The sequence below is a fragment of the Tachypleus tridentatus genome, chromosome 5 (assembly GCF_004210375.1).
Source record: "Tachypleus tridentatus isolate NWPU-2018 chromosome 5, ASM421037v1, whole genome shotgun sequence".
NCBI lineage: Eukaryota > Metazoa > Arthropoda > Merostomata > Xiphosura > Limulidae > Tachypleus > Tachypleus tridentatus.
In genome coordinates, this window is record NC_134829.1 from 39,416,425 (window position 1) to 39,436,450 (window position 20,026).

Here is a 20,026-nt window from a genome sequence, read left to right on the forward strand (position 1 = left end):
TCATCTGTTTTAACTTCATCGGTTGTTCGAACGTTGATACTTTAGGTAAAAAAAACTGTCTGTTACAGTTGTGTATTGTCTGTGCTTGGTGTGGGCGCTAGTTACAGAACTTAAGGAGCTTAGAATATTGCATCTTCCCACAGAGAAATTCTTGTATCCCGGGGCTGCAAGTTTGTGTAACCTGGATGTTACACTGTTTCAAAAACGTGCCTTCTTCAGTAGTCTTCGAGCTATATGTTTTGATATTTAACGTATTCTGTATAAAAAATATACACACATGCAACTAATAATTTGTTGTCAGAGAATAATTACTAATGATTTGATACATGTTACACTGCGAAACGAGTTAGTTTTATAAAACTTGGTAACAAGTATTTGATGGATTTACGTGAGTAATACAGAACATTCAACAAGGAATTGCGTTTCACATGCAGGGTGAGAAGTCTCAGATGTTCATCGCTTTTGCCAGGAGACATAAGTTCAACAGGTAGATGGCACGCAGACAGAAAGAGTGAGTTATTCAGTTCTCTGTACTGAAGTAACAGGATAGACTGAGGCAACCGAAATACATCGAACATACAGATAAGAAATGACATAAGCTGTACATTCCACCTGTTTAGAAGTTTAAAGCAACGGTAGCCAGTTTGTGTCTCAAAGCCTGATTTGTTTTTTACCTAAACGAATTAACAGAGTATTTATATGAAGTTCGAACTAATAGAGAAACTAAAACGAAATACTTTATTGAAAAACCAACGTTCGTTTGCAATTAAGGGTGTGTTTTTATTTGTATGTTTTTTGTTAAGCATAAGCCACGAGCGCCGAAATTCGGATTTTAGCACTATTAGCCTTCTCAATAATCTATAGCTCGCCAGGGCCAGGTAGTTAAGGTACTCGACTCGTAATATGAGGGTCGCGGGTTCGAATACCCGTCACACCAAACCTACTCGCCCTTTCAGCCGTGGGGACGTTATAATGTTATCGTCAATCCCACTATTCGTTGTTAAAAGAGTAGCCCATGAGTTGGTGGTGGGTGGTGATAACTAGCTACCTTCCTTCTAGTCTTACACTGTAAAATTGTGGACAGCTAGCGCAGATAGCCCTTGTGTAGCTTTGCGCGAAACTCAAAAACTAACAAAAAACATTAACCTCTAATCCACTGGGGGGAGGGCGTAAAAAGGTAAGAATGATTATGATGTTTATTAATAAAAAGTACAAACAGAAAAGGTTCTAAATAAGCTTCTCGGTTTAACTAAGTATTAATAATCTCTGATCTGGAGCATCTGGTTATTTGTTACTAAAGCAAATCAACTTATACATTAATGAAATTAACTTCGTACAGTAATACGACAAAAAATACACAAATAATGAATCAATAAACAAGAAACTCATATCTGTGATGATTATAATGAATTGAATCGTTAGTTAGGTTTTCTAACTGTTAATAATATTCTAAATCGTAATTCCAAGGAAATCTCTCACGGTTATTGCAGATTAGGAGATTAAGGTTAGGCTTAAATTTTGATACAAAGCTCACGGTACAAGAGATAATTCTTTTAAATCTAAAAATGGTAATAAATCAAAAGAATCACAAATATTATAACCAGTAATATTAACGAAACAAACTTTAGATAAAGGGTGTGGCATTGGCTAAATAATAGGCCTATTTCGTCTTAGTGAGCAAGATATAAATCTTTCTTTCATGATTCGCTTCATTTTGTTCCATAAATACGCTCATCGCTTTAGTTTCATAATTGCGCTATAAAAACCACTGTTAAATCCAACTAAAAGAGTAGTTCAAGAGTTGGAGGTCGATGCTGTCGAGTAGCTGCCTTCCATCTAGTATATCAACTCAAAATCGGTGACGGATATGGACGAATACCCTTTTGGGTAACTTTGCGTAGAAAGTCTGAAATAAATAAGCACCCCCCAAATAAAACAACAACATAAAACTATTTGTTTGCTTCTGTAATTAACTCAGTTTACAATATACAAAAACTGAGCACAATCATAAGTATTCAAGAAGATTCAGTGGTGTACAGCCATCGGCAAGAACGGATCAAAAGTATATATAGGAGGCTAAAACAAAATCACAAACATCACTAGAACACGAAGAATTATGCCACTTTCCTGTCACAGATTATTTAGGAAATCTTACAAACAAATGTAGTACAGTTAGGGTTCTAAGTTTTCTGTTTCACAAGTTATGGTTCTTAAGGACTTCCCAACGTCAGATCTGTTGTTTCACATGTTATGGTTCTTAAGGACTTCCCAACGTCAGATCTGGTCACATCTAGTATAAAGTACAACAGTGAGTACTTGGCTTTCAGACAACAGGTATAATAAATTTGTTGTTTTTATGCAAAGCTACAACTGAAAAAGAGAGAGATAGCTATGTGACAATTTTGTCTACGAAGCCCTCAGTCTCCAGCTAGGACAGCGATAAGTTTTCGGATTTACAACGCTAAAATCAAGGGTTCGAATCCAGTCGGTAGACACAGTACATAGTCCGATGTGGCTTTGCTACAAAAAAACACAAACACACAAAACCCTCAGCAGAATTTATTTCTCACAAAGATCAGTAAACAGAGAAGCTTCTCGGACACGAGACATTATATGTGGTTAATTTATTGCTAAAGCGTTCTTGTTCAAAAACCTACGTCCAAAACGCAGGGAATTATGGGATATGAATACTTGAGTATTGTTTAATGTCCAATAAACACTTAATTAACAGATACCAATTATCCAATAAAATGTGCCAATAAAACATGTCTACCAAATCGCTTGATGCAACTCTAATGGGTTTTTGTTCTTCTAGTTTGCTTAAATTTGGTCCTGGAAGTGATGTTCACGTGCAATGGAATATCTGTGAGAATTAGGTTCGTTGCAGTGAAAACAAAGCTACTGGACATTAGTGCGTAGGCACAGATTGGTCAGGATCAATGAAGGAAGTACTTTCTAGAGAAACACGTGGCATGAAAGAGCATTATTATAAAGTACAAATAACCTTCAGAATTAACAGTGAAAGCAAGCTGTGTGTGGTTCTCCAACCACAACATCAACTCAGTTGGTGTGTTTATGTGATTACAGTAAGTAAAAAGAAACAGTTAATTAATAATTTAAAACCATCCGGACCTATATATAACGTACATAGAGTGTTTAGGTGCCATAATTAACGGACACACTTCCATGTGAGGACTCCATCATGAGGCTTAGTGTTTATCGATAGTCACAAAGTCCCGAGAAAATAATTAGTGTTCACAGTAACACATATCAAAGTTAACAAATTGTAAGTCAAGTTTTGTAGTAGGCGCTGATTCAGTTTTAAGTTACTCCAAAGGAGGGAAAATAGAAGTCTTTTGTTTACACTAAGTTGAATCAGGAACACTGTTTACTCATGCTGGCTCACACTAAGTTGAATCAGGAACACTGTTTACTCATGCTGGCTCACACTAAGTTGAATCAGGAACACTGTTTACTCATGCTGGCTCACAGTAAGTTGAATCAGGAACACTTTACTCATGCTGGCTCACAGTAAGTTGAATCAGAAACTCTGTTTACTCATGCTGGCTCACAGTAAGTTCAATCAGAAACTCTGTTTACTCATGCTGGCTCACAGTAAGTTCAATCAGAAACTCTGTTTACTCATGCTGGCTCACAGTAAGTTCAATCAGAAACTCTGTTTACTCATGCTGGCTCACAGTAAGTTGAATCAGGAACACTGTTTACTCATGCTGGCTCACACTAAGTTGAATCAGGAACACTGTTTACTCATGCTGGCTCACAGTAAGTTGAATCAGGAACACTTTACTCATGCTGGCTCACAGTAAGTTGAATCAGAAACTCTGTTTACTCATGCTGGCTCACAGTAAGTTCAATCAGAAACTCTGTTTACTCATGCTGGCTCACAGTAAGTTCAATCAGAAACTCTGTTTACTCATGCTGGCTCACAGTAAGTTCAATCAGAAACTCTGTTTACTCATGCTGGCTCACAGTAAGTTGAATCAGGAACACTGTTTACTCATGCTGGCTCACACTAAGTTGAATCAGGAACACTGTTTACTCATGCTGGCTCACAGTAAGTTGAATCAGAACACTTTACTCATGCTGGCTCACAGTAAGTTGAATCAGAAACTCTGTTTACTCATGCTGGCTCACAGTAAGTTGAATCAGGAACACTGTTTACTCATGCTGGCTCACAGTAAGTTGAATCAGGAACACTGTTTACTCATGCTGGCTCACAGTAAGTTCAATCAGAAACTCTGTTTACTCATGCTTGTTCACACTAAGTTGATCTAGACTCAATATGTGTTACATTGACTCAAATCTGAAGTCCCTGGCACAAAGGGTTGGCTGATTCAATTTTACACGTACCTGTTGGTGCACATTATGTTAATCACTAAACATATATGCTCGAGAATATAAATCACACTGACTTCCCTCGAGAAGCATGTTTTACAGATGCTGGTTCACAGAAAGTGCAAAATTATTCTGTATTTGCAGCTCAATATGATGGAATTCTTCATATCTTTGCTTTACATGAGATCTAAACAGGAACGAATCTCTAATAAGGCATCTATTGTATAGTTATAGTTTGTTTTGGAATTTCGCACAAAGCTACTCGAGGGCTATCTGTGCTAGCCGTCCCTAATTTAGCAGTGTAAGACTAAAGGTAAGGCAGCTAGTCATCACCACCCACCGCCAACTATTGGGCTACTCCTTTACCAACGAATAGTGGAATTGATCGTCACATTATACGCCTCCACGGCTGGGAGGGCGAGCATGTTTAGCGCGACGCGGGCGCGTGGCCATGCCAGGCCTATAGTTATAGTCTAAAGAGGTGTGACTTAATTTTTACACTGTATATTAGATCTAGTTTAAAAAAACTTAACTCATTAAGTCTAATCTAACAGAGACCCCAAAGTGGACGTAATATAGAATTTCTGAAAATAAACAGTTCCCTAAAAAGTGTCTAATTCATACTGTCGTGAAAAAGTAAGGTACAAACTCCTGAAAAGTGTTTAATTTTCATGTAGTGTTGAACGTTTGAAGAGCAGTAAGTATCTGAAAAACTGTTAGGTTCGTACTGTGCACGAGATTTGACATTCACGAGGATAATTCCAAAAAGATGAATGCTACTAAATCGTAAGTGTATTATTTAATTTCATATAATGATTATTAATCACAATATGATTTGATATAACTTTGAAATAATAGCGAACCTTTTGAGAATTTAAAACATTATGTCAAAATCTTAATTTGATATTTTGTTAAAAACATGCCTGTATTTCTTTTGTTTCTTTTCTACTACCGTGTTTCTCCGATAATAAGACCTACCCATAAAATAAGACCTAGTGTGATTTTTGGGGATAGTTTTAATATAAGCCCTACCCTTAAAATAAGCCCTAGTTAAGAGTGGCAGGAAGAGGAAAGAAATAAAAAAAATTAATTTATTAATTAGTTTAATAATTAGTTAATTAGTTTGTTTAAGTATTAATCAGTTAGTTTAATAGTTTAATAATAGTTTATTTTAAATGGTTAGTTTAATAGTTTTACTTTGTAACTTCATGTTTTTAATATATCAAAAATTATTAAGACATCCCCCGAAAATAAGCCCTAGTGTCATATTTTGGAGTGAAAATTAATATAAGCCCTGTCTTATTTTCGGAGAAACACGGTAATCACCTTTCAGTGGAGTGTCTTTTCTTATTCGTCTAGTGTAAACGAATGAACGGAATTGCGTCATCTACTGCAGAAAGAAAGAGAGAATAAGTAATTGTTCGAACAGCACGTGCTTTTATATAAATTGGTTGACGTCACTTCTCTGACGTTAGTGCTCTACGTTTTAAACAAAACATATTGTACCCAGCTACATACGAATGATTGGAGTGACTTTAGCTATTGCTTTTCAAATCATATTAGAATGATAAAAATGGAATTAGAGATTGCACACAACTTGTAATGTAGCAATACCTCGCATTAAAATTAGGTAAGTGGGACTGGTAACGAGATTAGATAGTGGCTATTGTTGGCAGGTATGTTTATGTATGTGTTATTATTATTATCACCAACAGAAGTGCAGTGATGGTGATTTTTTATCAACATGTCTGCAAGAAGAAAGTGAAGCATCTTTGGTGGAAGAGGCTAAGAAAGGATCAGTTGATTTTGAAGAATATAAAAAACACACACACCAAAAACAACAACATATTTAGGTCTGCCATTAATAACTTTGTACAATTTCCCTAAGAAAAGTAATAGAAAAGGAAGAATTCGGTGTCATAAAGACTGTGATCCCTTCGTGAAACTGAAAGGATACTACTGTGCACGACGGGAATTTTTCTAGCCCCCACCCCCGTAGCTTCTCAATTTTCACCAACCCCCCTGAACCAAGCGCGACTTAGTGGTTAGCATATCAGACTATGGATCCGAAAATTCGCGTGGGTAGCGCTCTTCTTCTGAACAATCAAGTTCCGCACTTTGAGGCTGTGGGTGCGTTATAAGTGTTACTGTCATATTCAACTATTCGATTAGAATAGCCCAGGAGTTGGCAGTATGTGTTGTTGTGTAGGTGCGCAGATCATCCTTTATTAACGTTACGTGAAAATCGACAGAAACGTAAAAAAAAAAAAAGAACACCAAAACAAATGGCTAGGTCCTCATCGGTTTTTAACTTACTGTTACGTACGCATAGTATATTGATTACTGACGCAAAATATACTAAAATATGCGAACAGATTCCGCTGTTTTCTGTCCGAATACCACTTGGCTATTTCTTAGACTCAAATTATCATATAAATTCTTTTATTACAGTTCTTTGCTTGAAACATTTAGCTTGAAAAAGATATCAATCTTTTTTTTTCGCTTCTCTCATAATAGTTTTCAATGCTTAACAACAAATATTTGAGTCAATCGTGCCATATTTCATCTCTAAGAGAAACATATCATGTGTTTCCTCAACTCCACTGAAATATTTTATGGAATATACAATGACTTATGATGAATCCAATGGCTTCGTCAAACCCAAAACTGAAAAGAACTGGAACAGACACAATGGATTTCTGTCGATATTGGTTCAGTATAATGTTTGTAGTTGTCTTCTCAAACTTTGCATGCTAACATAGTAAGCCTGTTTAAATTTCTTTGTGTGAGATGAATGTGAATTGATACCCAGTAAGATCTCTACATTGGAGAAGGCGTTACAAAGAAATACGCCAGGAGAAAGTTACCGCATAGTGACGAAATATAACCAGTTTTGATTTACCGAAACTGTTTCAGAAACGACCAATAAATTGAAGAATGATGAAGATGATAAAAACAAACGTGCTGAAGAACATCCGTTACAGTATTGACGATGAAGATGATGAAAAACAGGTTGTATAAGGTAGACGAATTCAGGACTTTTAAAATGGTAGTACATTGGGGTAGTAAGATTTAAAAATGTTGCGAACTGTGTCATTCACGACTAATCGGTGAGGATGATAATGAAGAAGATGGAAATTTAGAATATAGAAGAAGTGAAGTAGAAGAAGACGAGATTCGAGCTGTGGTGCAAAACAACAAAACTGGTAATGACGAAGAATAACATTGTTAATTATGGAAGGAACAGGAGGCAACAAATAACGTGTGATGTTGGTTGATTTCCTAACAAAGAGTTAAAGTTTTAGTTGATTGGTTGGATGACTTCCTAACAAAGAGTTAAAGTTTCAGTTGATCGGTTGTGTGACTTTCGAACAAAGAGTTAAAGTTTCAATCGATCGGTTACAGAAAGGACCGTTACTGACCTGAATTGTGAGAGTGGTTAATTCTGGAGAGATAAGAAACCAAAACTACCTCTATATTCATAGAAGAACAACACCCACAATAGAATACTCTTCAGATGAAGCCACGGAAAGTTCTATGTTTAATTTCAACTTTTCCAAATCTCGCACGAATTGTACTTCGTTACCAAAAGTTGTAATGTTGTTCCGTTATTGATATTTGAGCTAGACAAAGCTAATCATGCTCAAAGTAACTGTGCGTCAGTTAATACAGCTGGTAAAAGATATAAATGTCACAGAGGTGTGCATCGCTGTTTTAACCCGTTAAAACACGCTAGTTCTCTGATGGTAAGCCCTCAGTAACATAGCAGTATATCTGCGGATTTACGACGCGAGAAACCGAGTTTCGATACCCGTAGTGGGCAGAGCACAAACAGCTCATTGTGTGTCTTTGTGCTTATTAATTCAAAACAGTAACATCTGACGGTAAATATTTACGAAAAAATTTTCATCACAATCAGCTGCAAACGCGTGGGGCCCAGCATGGCCAGGTGGTTAGGTCGTTGACTCATAATCTGAAGGTCGCAGGTTCGAAACCCTCTCACACCAAACATGTTCGCTCTTTCAGTCGTGATGGCGTTATAATGTTACGGTCAATTCCACTGTTCGTTCGTAAAAGGGTTGACGGTGGGTGGTGATGACTAGTTGCTTCCCTCTAACCTTAAACTGCTAAATTAGGGATGGCTAGCACAGATAGCCCTCGAGTAGCTTTGTGCGGAATTCCAAAAAAACAAGAGTTGGCGGTGGATGGTAATGACTAGCTTCCTTCCCTCTAGTCTTACACTGCTAAATTAGGGATGGCGAGCGCAGATAGCACTCGTGTAGCTTTGCGCGAAATTCAAAACAAACCAAACCAAACCTAAAGAGGAAGATGTGAACATTGATATTTTTCTATTCTTACATGTTACTCGAAACCAGATCGTGTTAGCGAACTTGTTTCGTTAGCCACCTAGTGCTTTAACTGGTGGGCGAAGTAGAGATTTATTCACCATCAAGGTAACTGTGACTGACTACTGCCAAGTAAAGATATAAACACTCTCGCAACAGATGGGCATATTCTCAAACAGATTTTTTACTGACAAAATAAAAATTATGTATCTCAGAACGGATGGTAGTTAACAAAGATTTTAACCTGAAGATGACCTTGGAAGGTCGAAACGTTGTACTCTGTTTTATTAATAAAAGTGTTGATACCCATACCAGCTGTTCTGAGATATATTTGTATGCCAAGTGGGTTTCTTGTCATCAAGATTACCCTCGTAATCTGAGGGTCGCGGGTTCGAATCCCCTTCACACGAAAGATGCTTGCCTTTTCAGCCGTGGGGGCGTTATAATGTGCGGTCAATCCCACTATTCGTTAGTAAAAGAGTAGTCGAAGAGTTGGCGATGGGTGGTGATGACTAGCTACCTTCCCTCTAGTCTTACGCTACTAAATTAGGGACGACTAGCGCAGATAGCCCTCGAGTAGCTTTGCGCGAAATTCAAAAAACAAACAGCACACAAAAACAAACTCTATGAACTAACATCACGTTATTTTCCATGTACGATTTACATATGCTAAAGTTTGTAGCATATCTTCCATAACATAAACTAGCTGTCGTTTCACACTTCCTAAAGCCCAAGACCAGATATAAGACTGTTTGAGAGCTTATAAAACTGTTGTATATTAAGTATTATTTGTATTAACCATCTGTAATAACCGTTATAATAAATTGTATTGTTGTTTGTATGTTAAAATATATTTGTGTTTAGAAAAAGAATTGTGGATATCATCCTTTTTGGTAAGTACCTTATATTTCATTCATAACAACATTTAATTAACTTTTAAATTCAAATTTAAAATTCCGGTTATTTATAATCTTAATACACAGCACATGTGACGTAATAACTCGGAGATTCGTCTGAGATAAATTATAATACATAACATTTTAAACGAAACAAACTGGATTGTTTAGAAATATCATTTACTTTAGTGGATTAAGAAGATACGAGTTTCTGCTGAAATGGCGGAAAAATTGTTTTATGTGTTAAAGCATAATCATAGGAAAGAGCAGCTGCTTCCTGTAGTGTTTCAGTTTTCTTTTCATCCATGTAAGTTGTGCAGTCGTTGCATGTCCAGCATTTAAATTCCTTAATCAGACATAATTGTTGTAGTTTATCAAAACTTGCCTACATGCATAGAATTACACAATTGATCAAATTAAATCTATTTTTTTTTTCTTGCCGGATCTGAGTTTAGTCTAATTTCCATATTTTTCAGCCTAATTTCTTTCTTGGCTTTGATACAAGCTTGTTTCTTCTCTTTTAAGGCATTGATAAGGATTTTTTCGGCCTCGAGAGGTTTACGTTCTTTTTCTGCTACGATACAAACTTGTTTTTTTTCTTTCTTGTCTTCGATACGTTTATTTTTCTCTTTTAGCTTCGATACGAGATTGTTCAAACTCAATTCGTTTGAGGTTTAGCTGGATTTGTAAATTATCTTTATCAGTAAACTCTGATTAGCTAGGCCCGACATGGCCAAGTGTGTTAAAACGATCGACTCGTAATTCGAAAGTCACGGGTTCGAATCCTGGTCGCACCAAACATGCCCCTCCTTTCAGCCGTGGGGGCGTTATAATGTGACGATCAATCCCACTATTCGTTGGTAAAAGAGTAGCCCAAGAGTTGGCGGTGGGTGGTGATGACTAGCTGCTTTCCCTCTAGTCTTACACTGCTAAGTTACGGACGGCTAGCACAGATAGCCCTCGAGTAGCTTTGTGCGAAATTCCAAAACAAACAAAAACAAATCATCACCACCTACCGCCAACTCTTGGGCTACTGTTTTATTAACGAATAGTGGGATTGGCTGTTACATTATAACGCCCCTACAGCTGAAAGGGGGAGCATGTTTGATGCTACGGGATTAGAATTTGTGACCCTCGGATTAGAGTCGAACACTTTAACCACCTGACATTGTTAAAGAGTTAATAAACTGAAATTGATTCACAATAAATGTATAATTAATTATATTTAAAACATCCATTATTCATCGAAATACTTAGAGTGAAAACACAAAAGTATGTTCAACGGGAAGCTCGAGGGAATATAACACAAATCTTGGTTTCGATACCTGCAACGGAGATATCACAGATAACTCATTGTGTATCTTTGCATAAAAAAAAAAGGGAACACGTTTAACTTGAATAAAATCAACCATTTTCTAAACTTTATTAAAACTTAGTCACTGTTATGCTTCAGTTTTATCTTTTCTTATTTCAGCACCGCACGGCCAGGTGTTTATAGCACTCGACTCACAAGCTGCGAGTCGTAGATTCGAATCATCGTCTCACCAAACGTGCTCGCCCTTTCAGCCGTGGGAGCGTTATAATATTACAATCAAATCCATTGCTTGTTGGTAAAATAGGAACGCAATAGTTGACGGTGGGTGGTGATGACTAGCTGCCTTTCCTCTTGTCTTTTACTGCTACATTAGGGACTGTTAGCGCAGATAGCCCTCATGTAACTTTGCACCAAACTCAAGACACATAAAGGCCTAATAAAAAATGCATACATACATTTAAGAAATATTTTAAGACAAATACGAAGGTACCGGAGTAATATTGAAGCATGTTAGTTACAATTTTTTATTCAGTAGAGCGTAGGACTTTTGATCATTCAAGAATAAGGAAAGTTTAAGGAGTGTCTGTGAGTTTTCTTATAGCAAAGCCACATCGGCTATCTGCTGAGCCCACCGAGGGGAATCGAACCCCTGATTTTAGCGTTGTAAATCTGTAGTCTTGCCGCTGTGCTAGTGGGGTCAGGAAAGTTTAAGGAAACCTTAATTTGGAATATCTTAAGCACTTTGTTGATTTGTTCAATGTAAAACGGAATTGAAGTTATAAACAATTAATATTGCTATTATTGTATGCTAATTCGTACGATATTCACAAATAAACATCAATTTGAGCAATGTTCTTCCTCTCTATGAACCTTGCCTGGGGATATCGAAAGAACAGTTTGAGATATAACGTAAACCAAACGGTTGGCTGAATAAACTTTCTACTGAGAAAAACACTCATTAGTTAACATGAAGTTTCTAAGACAGAAGTTCGATTTCATAGTCTCATATTAATCTATTTTTCTATTCTTACGGTAAGAATATTCAATGGTAAATTATACGACTGATTTATGTTCATTTTTAAAACACAAATTGCTTACAGCAAGAAGAGTTTGTATCAATGAAATGATGAATCCTGCTATTGTATATTTATTTTAATAAATGTTTCATTTTAATATATATTTAGAAATGCATGCAACTTATATTGTTAAATGTGCATTTCAGAAGCTCAGCCTGTTCTCTAAATTTGTAGAAGGCTCTCGAGCGTAAAAATAAACAATATATGTTTTCCGAAAGCACTAGCGTATATTCAAATATTGTTGCCAAGTGAACTTTCGAAAACTTCGCCTTAAAGCTTATAAAAGGTAATAAATGCAACGTGGAGAGACAGTTCGATAATTTTCGGAAGCTATACTTGTGATAAACTATTATTAATTGGTAGTGTACGGATATTTGACCAGGAACGTTCATGTACTTCGAACATTACAAACCGTCTAACTTCAATGAATCAACCTCGGACGTTAATATTTCTACGAGGACATTATATGCCTTCATCGAAGAAAAGTAAGCTGGTAAACGGCGTGAGACCAGCCAAGAATAAGAGGGTAGATAGTTTATCAAGTCAAAATTAATCTGCTCATCGTGAACAGTTGATGAAGTATTCAGTTTCAGACCAGACAAATGATTTAGTGTTGTTTATAAATTTTAAAACTTTTGTATACAATCATTATTTTTAATAACTGTTATTACCAACAGTTATTGTATTGTCATTTGTACAAAAAAGTATATTGATGTTAAGAAAGAAAATTGTATGTATCAGTCTTGTTGGGAAATAACATAAAGTTGATACATATCGACATTCAATTAATTTCTAAATTCAAAGTATAATTTCTGGTTATTTGAAATCATAATACAAATATACATAATGATACAAAATAAGTCATAATTCAATTTATATTTATCAGTGCCAACAAGATTTGGCATGTCTGAATAATCAAAATTTTCATTAGTCACCCTTCCTCGAACAAAAAGGTATAACAAAAGTTAATTGCTTGAAATTACCAAAATTTTAAATTAAGAAATTAAATGGTGAAAATGAACTAAAAAGTGTGTTATTGCAATACTAGTCTATGATAATTTGTTGTCTGGGGAAGCATTAGTGGAATACTCTAATGTCTCCAATAGCTAATCAGTGTGTTTGTTTTGAATTTCGCGCAAAGCTACCCAGGGCTATTTGCGCTAGCCGTCCCTAATTTAGAAGTGTAAGACTAGAGGGAAGGGCTGAAAGGGCGAGCATGTTTGGCGCGACGGGGATGCGAACCCGCGAACCTCAGATTAGAGTCGCACATCTTAACACGCTTGGCCATGCCGGGCCGGGTGCTGATGACCAGCTGCCTTCCTTCTAGTCTTACACTGCTAAATTAAGGAAGGCTAACGCAGATAGCCCTGGTGTAGCTTTGCGCGATATTAAAAAAAACAAACAAACTTTAATAACGACATTTTACTTTCAACAATAAAATATTACATAAACATAAGAAGGAAAAGTTTTGTAAAAGACTCATGAACGGCGAGGAAGGGAAAAAGAAAAAAAAAGAGAAGAAATATAGGATAAAAATACATTTAACAATTATTAAACTAATATACATGACTAACGCACCCACGATTAGTGAGTGGGATGGAGTTCAAACCCGTGACGCACAGAATACAAATAAACCACCTCGCCATCTTAGGCCTAGCCTTTTCTCTACCCACTTAGTTACTTCTTCTTTGGTTGCTCATAAAAAAAATGGTTGCTTTCATCATACCAACTAATAATGATTTTATTTACGTTGCCATTTAAGAAAACATATACTTATCTGTTTTGAAGTAAGTGTTTTACCGTTACCGATCAAAATTGTCGCTAGTGAAGAACAGTTTCATAACTTTCTTGAAGAAACATATTAATTTGCTGAATTATCAATATATCCTCGCAGTTTGTAATAAAAAAGGAAGATAAACAGTGTACGACACACTGTCAAAAGTAAAACTTGAATTAGCTGTCGTTAACATCTTTTAAGATGACAATATTTTGTACCTGCAGAATTGATTGAATGAAAAAAAACATTAGCTAATAACTTCCCATGGCTGCAACTAGGTAGCGCTATACATTTTTATTTTTAATTTCGCGCAAGGCTACACGAGGGCTATCTACGCTAACCGTCCCTAATTTAGTAGTACAAGACTAAAGGAAAAGCAGCAAGTCATCACCACCCACCGCCAACTCTTGGGCTACTCTTTTTCCAACGAATAGCGGGATTAACCATCACACATAACGCTCCCACGACTGAAAGGGCGAGCATGTTTGGTGTTACAGGGATTCCAAGCAGCTACCTTAACCACGTGACCAGCGATAGAGGAACATTAAAATAAAAGTGGACAATGGTTTAATTCCGAAATATGTATATAAGGTTATTTCAATTTGACCTTTATCATTACAATGTGACCCGGCATGGCCAAGTGTGTTAAGGCGTTCGACTCGTAATCCGAGCGTCGCGGGTTCGAATCCTTGTCGCACCAAACATGCTCGCCCTTTCAGCCATGGTAGCGTTATAAAGTTACGATCAATCTCACTATTCGTTGGTGAAAGAGTAAGTCGCCCAAGAGTTGGCGGTGGTTGTTGATGACTAGCTGCCTTCCCTTTAGTCTTACACTGCTAAATTAGGGAAGGCTAGCTCAGATAGCCCTCGTGTTCCTTTGCTCGAAATTCAAAACAAACAAAACAAAAAACAAACATTACAATGTTTTATTTTAAAAAGGGGTATTTAAATATGAAAATTTTAAGACATTGAACAACTGTTGATCATGGTATTTTGTAAAAACATATTTGAAAAAAATAATGAATAAATATCACTTTTATTTTGTTCACTGATAGAATATTTTTTATTTGTACACAAAATAATTATTATCACTAAAACCCTCAGTTTAAGTCACTTGTAGACAGCAACAATGTTATGTTATCTCAAAGACAAATTTTACTATCAGTTAAACTACTAAATATTTACAGTTTAGTTCCGTGTCTGTTTCTGTTCTTCAGTTTTTCAGGGCAGGTTTTCGTCGCTGATTCGTTGGTTTCTAGGAAAAATCATTCATTTCAACGATGACATATAATATCTCTTTCGCTTCGGCCTCGATATTTACTTTGGCAAAACTGTAATGCTAAAACTTGTCATAAAAACGTAATTTAATGCCTTTGATAATAACCAAGTTCTGCTTTGCACCACGTGTTTCCTATTACTTACCAAAAATACTCTGGTTTATAAGTTACGTTGTAGATGTGGAAGATATCCTTTAAGCCTGTAGGTATTTAGCGTTGAAAGAAAATATAACCATTAGGCCTAGACATCTTAGTATAACACACTCTTATGATTGGTTGATAAAGGGTCATATGAAACATTTTAAATAACATCTCTGAAATTTGATTCACTAATTTAATTAAATAAGTATTAGAACAGATCCTTTAGATTATTATTATAATATTATATTCTAGAAACCAAATTTTGTGATTAGATATTTTGGGATCTTTAGTCTACCTTCAGTGACAAACAAATGTGTTGTTTCGTTTGGAGAAAAAACTCATTTATTTTCATCAAGAAAAGTGGAATAACAAAAACGAATTTCGTTTGGTGTCTAACAAACTAACGCCACCATGCGTTAAAAAAAGAAGTAGCTTCTTACCGCTACGTAACCAGTAGGTTTCCCCACCTGAGTGAGTGTGTGTGTTTTTCATTTATAGAAAAGCGACATAAGTGTATCTGCTGTGCCCACCGAGGAGAATCGAATCCCTGATTTAATCTTTGTAAATATGTAGATTTACCGCTGCCCCATCGGAGGCCTTCCTCACGTGACGTCAGACGACTGCAAAAGAGTATAACTTACAAACACACTTGGTTAATTTATATTTCTTTCCTCTTACGATAAGACTTAAAATAAATTATTAAACATGCCCTACATGTTAAGAGAACTGCTTAATTTACAAACAATGAATATAACAAAACGACTTTTTGGTGTGTGTGTGTGTGGATGAAACATAAGCTAGTACAAGTAAGTCAAGAGCAGTTTTGTTCGATTTGTCGTGTTTGAGGGTATATTATTCGTCACTAAAACTACCAGTGTACAACTTTACACACTATCGTTGTGATGACGTCAAAGGAATTGCTCTTAAAGACGTCATTGTCAAGGCTGTTGATGGCACCTGAATCGATATTTTACGTTTACACCGACTGATAGAATTAATCATCCACATCCGTTTCCTTTCATCCTGTCTGCTAATCCTTGGAATGACATGAAAAGCCTTTGTGTGAGTAGCAAGTAAGTATTATTTTACAATTGGTCCCCACGGCCACAGCAGTAAGTCTAGGATTTACAACGCTAAAATCAGGGACTCGATTCCTCTTGGTGGACTCAGCAGATAACCCGATGTGGCTTTGCTGTAAGAAAACATACACACATTTTCGAATTTTTCCTTCGTAGGGGGTCTTCTTATGTTTTTAGTTAAATATATTTTGCCAAAAAAGGAAGAAAGACATTTTTCAAAATCTACAGTTTTATTGTTATTTTTTTACTCACCGAATCAAAGAATCGGTTAAAACACGCAGTGATTTGTAGCACACGCGTGATTAAACTCCTGTCACTAGCCGGTTACTAAAATTATTTTATTTGAGAATTTCCAGAATGCTCCTCTCTCGCTAAAATAAAGAATGCTGGAAAACAGGTCAATTTTATATTAAGAGAAAATATAATTCCTTTATATGTTTCTAACATTCTGTTAAATATATCATAAACTAAACATACAGTACAATAATTATTTCTTTGAATTGCTTATTTAAATAGGTCTAAATTGCACAAAATAAAAACAGCGGTAAGTCTACGGTATTACAATGCTAAAATCAAGGGTTCGATTCTCCTCAGTGGACTCAATAGATAGCCCAATGTGGCTTTGCTATAACAAAACACACACACACAAATAAAATGTTTTTTTGGTATTGTATTTTGGTAATACAATTTTGTATTTTGTATTTTGTTATGTTCCTGGAAGTTACATTGTTCGACTGAAGAACAAATAAAAACAGTTCCTTAGTTTATTTACAGTATTATCTAAAAGTAAGACCATTTAACTACAGAAGTGAACTGTTTATGTGTGTATAAAACAACGAATAACTGTGTTACTTGTGTGTTACAGTATGAAATATGTGGTTGGTGAGACAAGGAACGCAAAAATCGGGGCAAAATACGTAATTACATTTTATCTATAAAAGTGTGATTGAGTGGAGTAAAAATCTGGCATTTTCTATAATTAATTATTACTGTGAATACTTAAAAGTTCACATTTAGTTTAATTGAGCGATTGTCCTAAATAAACGTTTTGAGGGCCTTGGAAATTTTTTTTTCTTTTTTATCCATAGGATTGATGTTGAAACAGAAACAGAATAAATCTTGGTCAACATTGTTCCTAAAACATTTTACGGTCCAAGTCTGTTTTCAAACTGACCATTGGAAGAAAACTCTATTAATTACGTTTTTTGCTTTGATGTAAAGGGTCTGGCACGGCCAAGCGCGTAAGGCGTGCGACTCGTAATCCGAGGGTCGCGGGTTCGCCCGAGTCGCGCTAAACATGCTGCCCCCCCCACCGTGGGGGGTGTATAATGTGACGGTCAATCCCACTATTCGTTGGTAAAAGAGTAGCCCAATTGTTGGCGGGGGGTGGTGATGACTATCTGCCTTCCCTCTATCTTACACTGCTAAATTAGGGACGGCTAGCACAGATAGCCCTCGTGTAGCTTTGTGCGAAATTCCAAAACAAATTGATGTAAAAGTGAAAAATAAAAACAATTTGGTTCGTCCTATTCGCTTCATCCTACACAAAATAACAGTGAACAATCTCATTGGTAGACGCGACAGTGCTTTAAGGCTTATAGAAGAGCCGTGTGCACAGCTGGAAAATCCAGGCAACATGTTACCACCTGTTCTGACGTCATTCTACGCTACGCGAGATTACAGTGTCTTGTAGCTGATATCCATCTATCTTTACATATATATATATTTGACTGAGTATGTACGTGGTTTTCGATAGTCAACATTGAATCACAAAAGCTGCTTGGAGTTTGTAGGCTCGTGGAAACGGAAGCTTCAGAGGGGGAGAAAAAACGTGAAATTTTATTTCTGTTTGACATTCGATAAGGATTTATAAAAGTTCACGATGACCTATAAGATACCTCAAAGTGTGCCAGACTGACGGCGAATTTCGTGTCACGAAGACTTAAACCTCAATAAACGAGGGTGGTCTTTAACACGTGCAATGGACAAATCTACGTGTATACAAAACATCTCTTCTGGCGCTGTTATTCGCCGAAACAGTCAGCAACGGCCGTTAGGAGATCACCCGTTCTCTCAAATCACAGAATCAAAGCAAAGGAAAACTGGACGATCATATTCTGTACACAATTCGTCGCATCTGCAGACGGAATTATCAGAAAAGTTTCTCTTTCGACAAAGATTTGCGAGTTTTCCGCTCGACGCAACCTCCTTCTTAAATCCCAGACTTTCCACATTTACTGGAAACTGTGAGGGCTTTTATCAGAGACTACGGAACTTTTCATTAACGTCCAAAGGTGTGGTAAACCAGGGGGATTCTTTTCGGTCTCGTCAGAACAGCTTATCAACAAAAGATTCGCATCCTCAGATCCTTCCACCTGTCGTCAACCAATCTTACATTAGAAAAAGCGACTTCTCTCCAACAGTCTTCAGAATAGCTGTGAGTGGAAGTTCTCAAGTGGGCAAGTCTCTTCTGACCCATCAGTTCACTACATCTGAGCTCATTTGTACTTTCGACAGCTTTATGGGTTAGCTACTTACTTTTAATTACATTTATCTGCATGTGATGTTTTCTGTGTTCTGTCCACATTTTCTCCCTCATATCTCTGAATAACTAATACATCAAATTATCTAAGTAACGGTCACATTTTGTACCTTTTCATTGATATACACATGCAAATAATTTAGAAGAAATTCTACACTAACCAGGAGAAATATTGTTGAATGTTCTGTGGTTTAGTAACTTAATTAATAACGTAAAATGTAAGGAAACAATTACTTAAACTGGTCTTTTTTAGTAGAGACTTGATTATAGTTTAGCCCAAGAAATAATTGTGACGGTATCAATCTTTTCTGCGTGTGTTCGTAACCACTTGTAATGAGAGGCGCTAAGAAAGCTACAAATGTTGGTAATGAGAGGCCAAGAAAGCTATACAAATGTTGTGCTAAAAATCGTTGTGTAATGAGAGGCGCTAAGAAAAGTTTATACAAATGTTGTGTAATGAGAGGCGCTAAGAAAGGATACAAATGTTGTGTATGAGAGGCGCTAAGAAAGCGATACAAATGTTGTGTAATGAGAGAGAAAGCTATACAAATGTTGTGTAATGTATTCCCTTCATTTCAAAAGTCAAATTAAATGTTTGTGTAGAATTGTTGACCTCAACAAGCTGTAATAACAAAACATCAGTAATGAAGATATTTTTCTGTTTATTGAGGATAACAGCCGATACTGTCCGGTCAGCAATGACAGACGTAAGATGAAATAGTATAAATATAAGAACTGACCGTGGTCCAGTGTTAAGCGTGATGGACTGCAGACCCATCTATGGCGTCCTGTTACCGCACACGAAAAACAACAACACAAAAAACGCCATGATGGGTGCGTTGTGAGAAATGGTCAAATGTGTTGGTGGTAACTGCTGTTCACTAATTTCCTTCCCGTTAGTCTATCGGTTTAAAAATTAGGGATGATTAGCGCAGATATACACTGAATGACCTTTCCCAAATATCCGAAAAGTATATATATATATATATAATGATTGGTTTTAGAATCATTTTTATTGGTTATGTGACAACAGCAGTAAACTGTTCCTGAAAGCACGCTGTTTCTATATACTACCGAAAGACAATGAACACTTATCTGAACACGCTATCTATTGGCAACTATGATTACTTGGTTAATGCTTTCTGAATACATTAAAATGTTATTCTGATATACTTTAGATATTCTGCCTAAGCTATTTCTGTTGTATGAAGTATTGGCCAA

The 20,026-nt window shown here is 36.3% G+C and overlaps 1 protein-coding gene across 1 annotated transcript; it reads left to right on the forward strand.

Annotated features, from left to right (window-relative positions):
• Nucleotides 1–18,244: 18,244 nt before the first annotated feature.
• Nucleotides 18,245–18,793, forward strand: LOC143250336 (uncharacterized). Its single transcript, XM_076500786.1, has one exon. The coding sequence runs from the start codon at nucleotides 18,245–18,247 to the stop codon at nucleotides 18,791–18,793; it is 549 nt and encodes a 182-aa protein (XP_076356901.1).
• The last annotated feature ends 1,233 nt before the right edge of the window (nucleotides 18,794–20,026 follow it).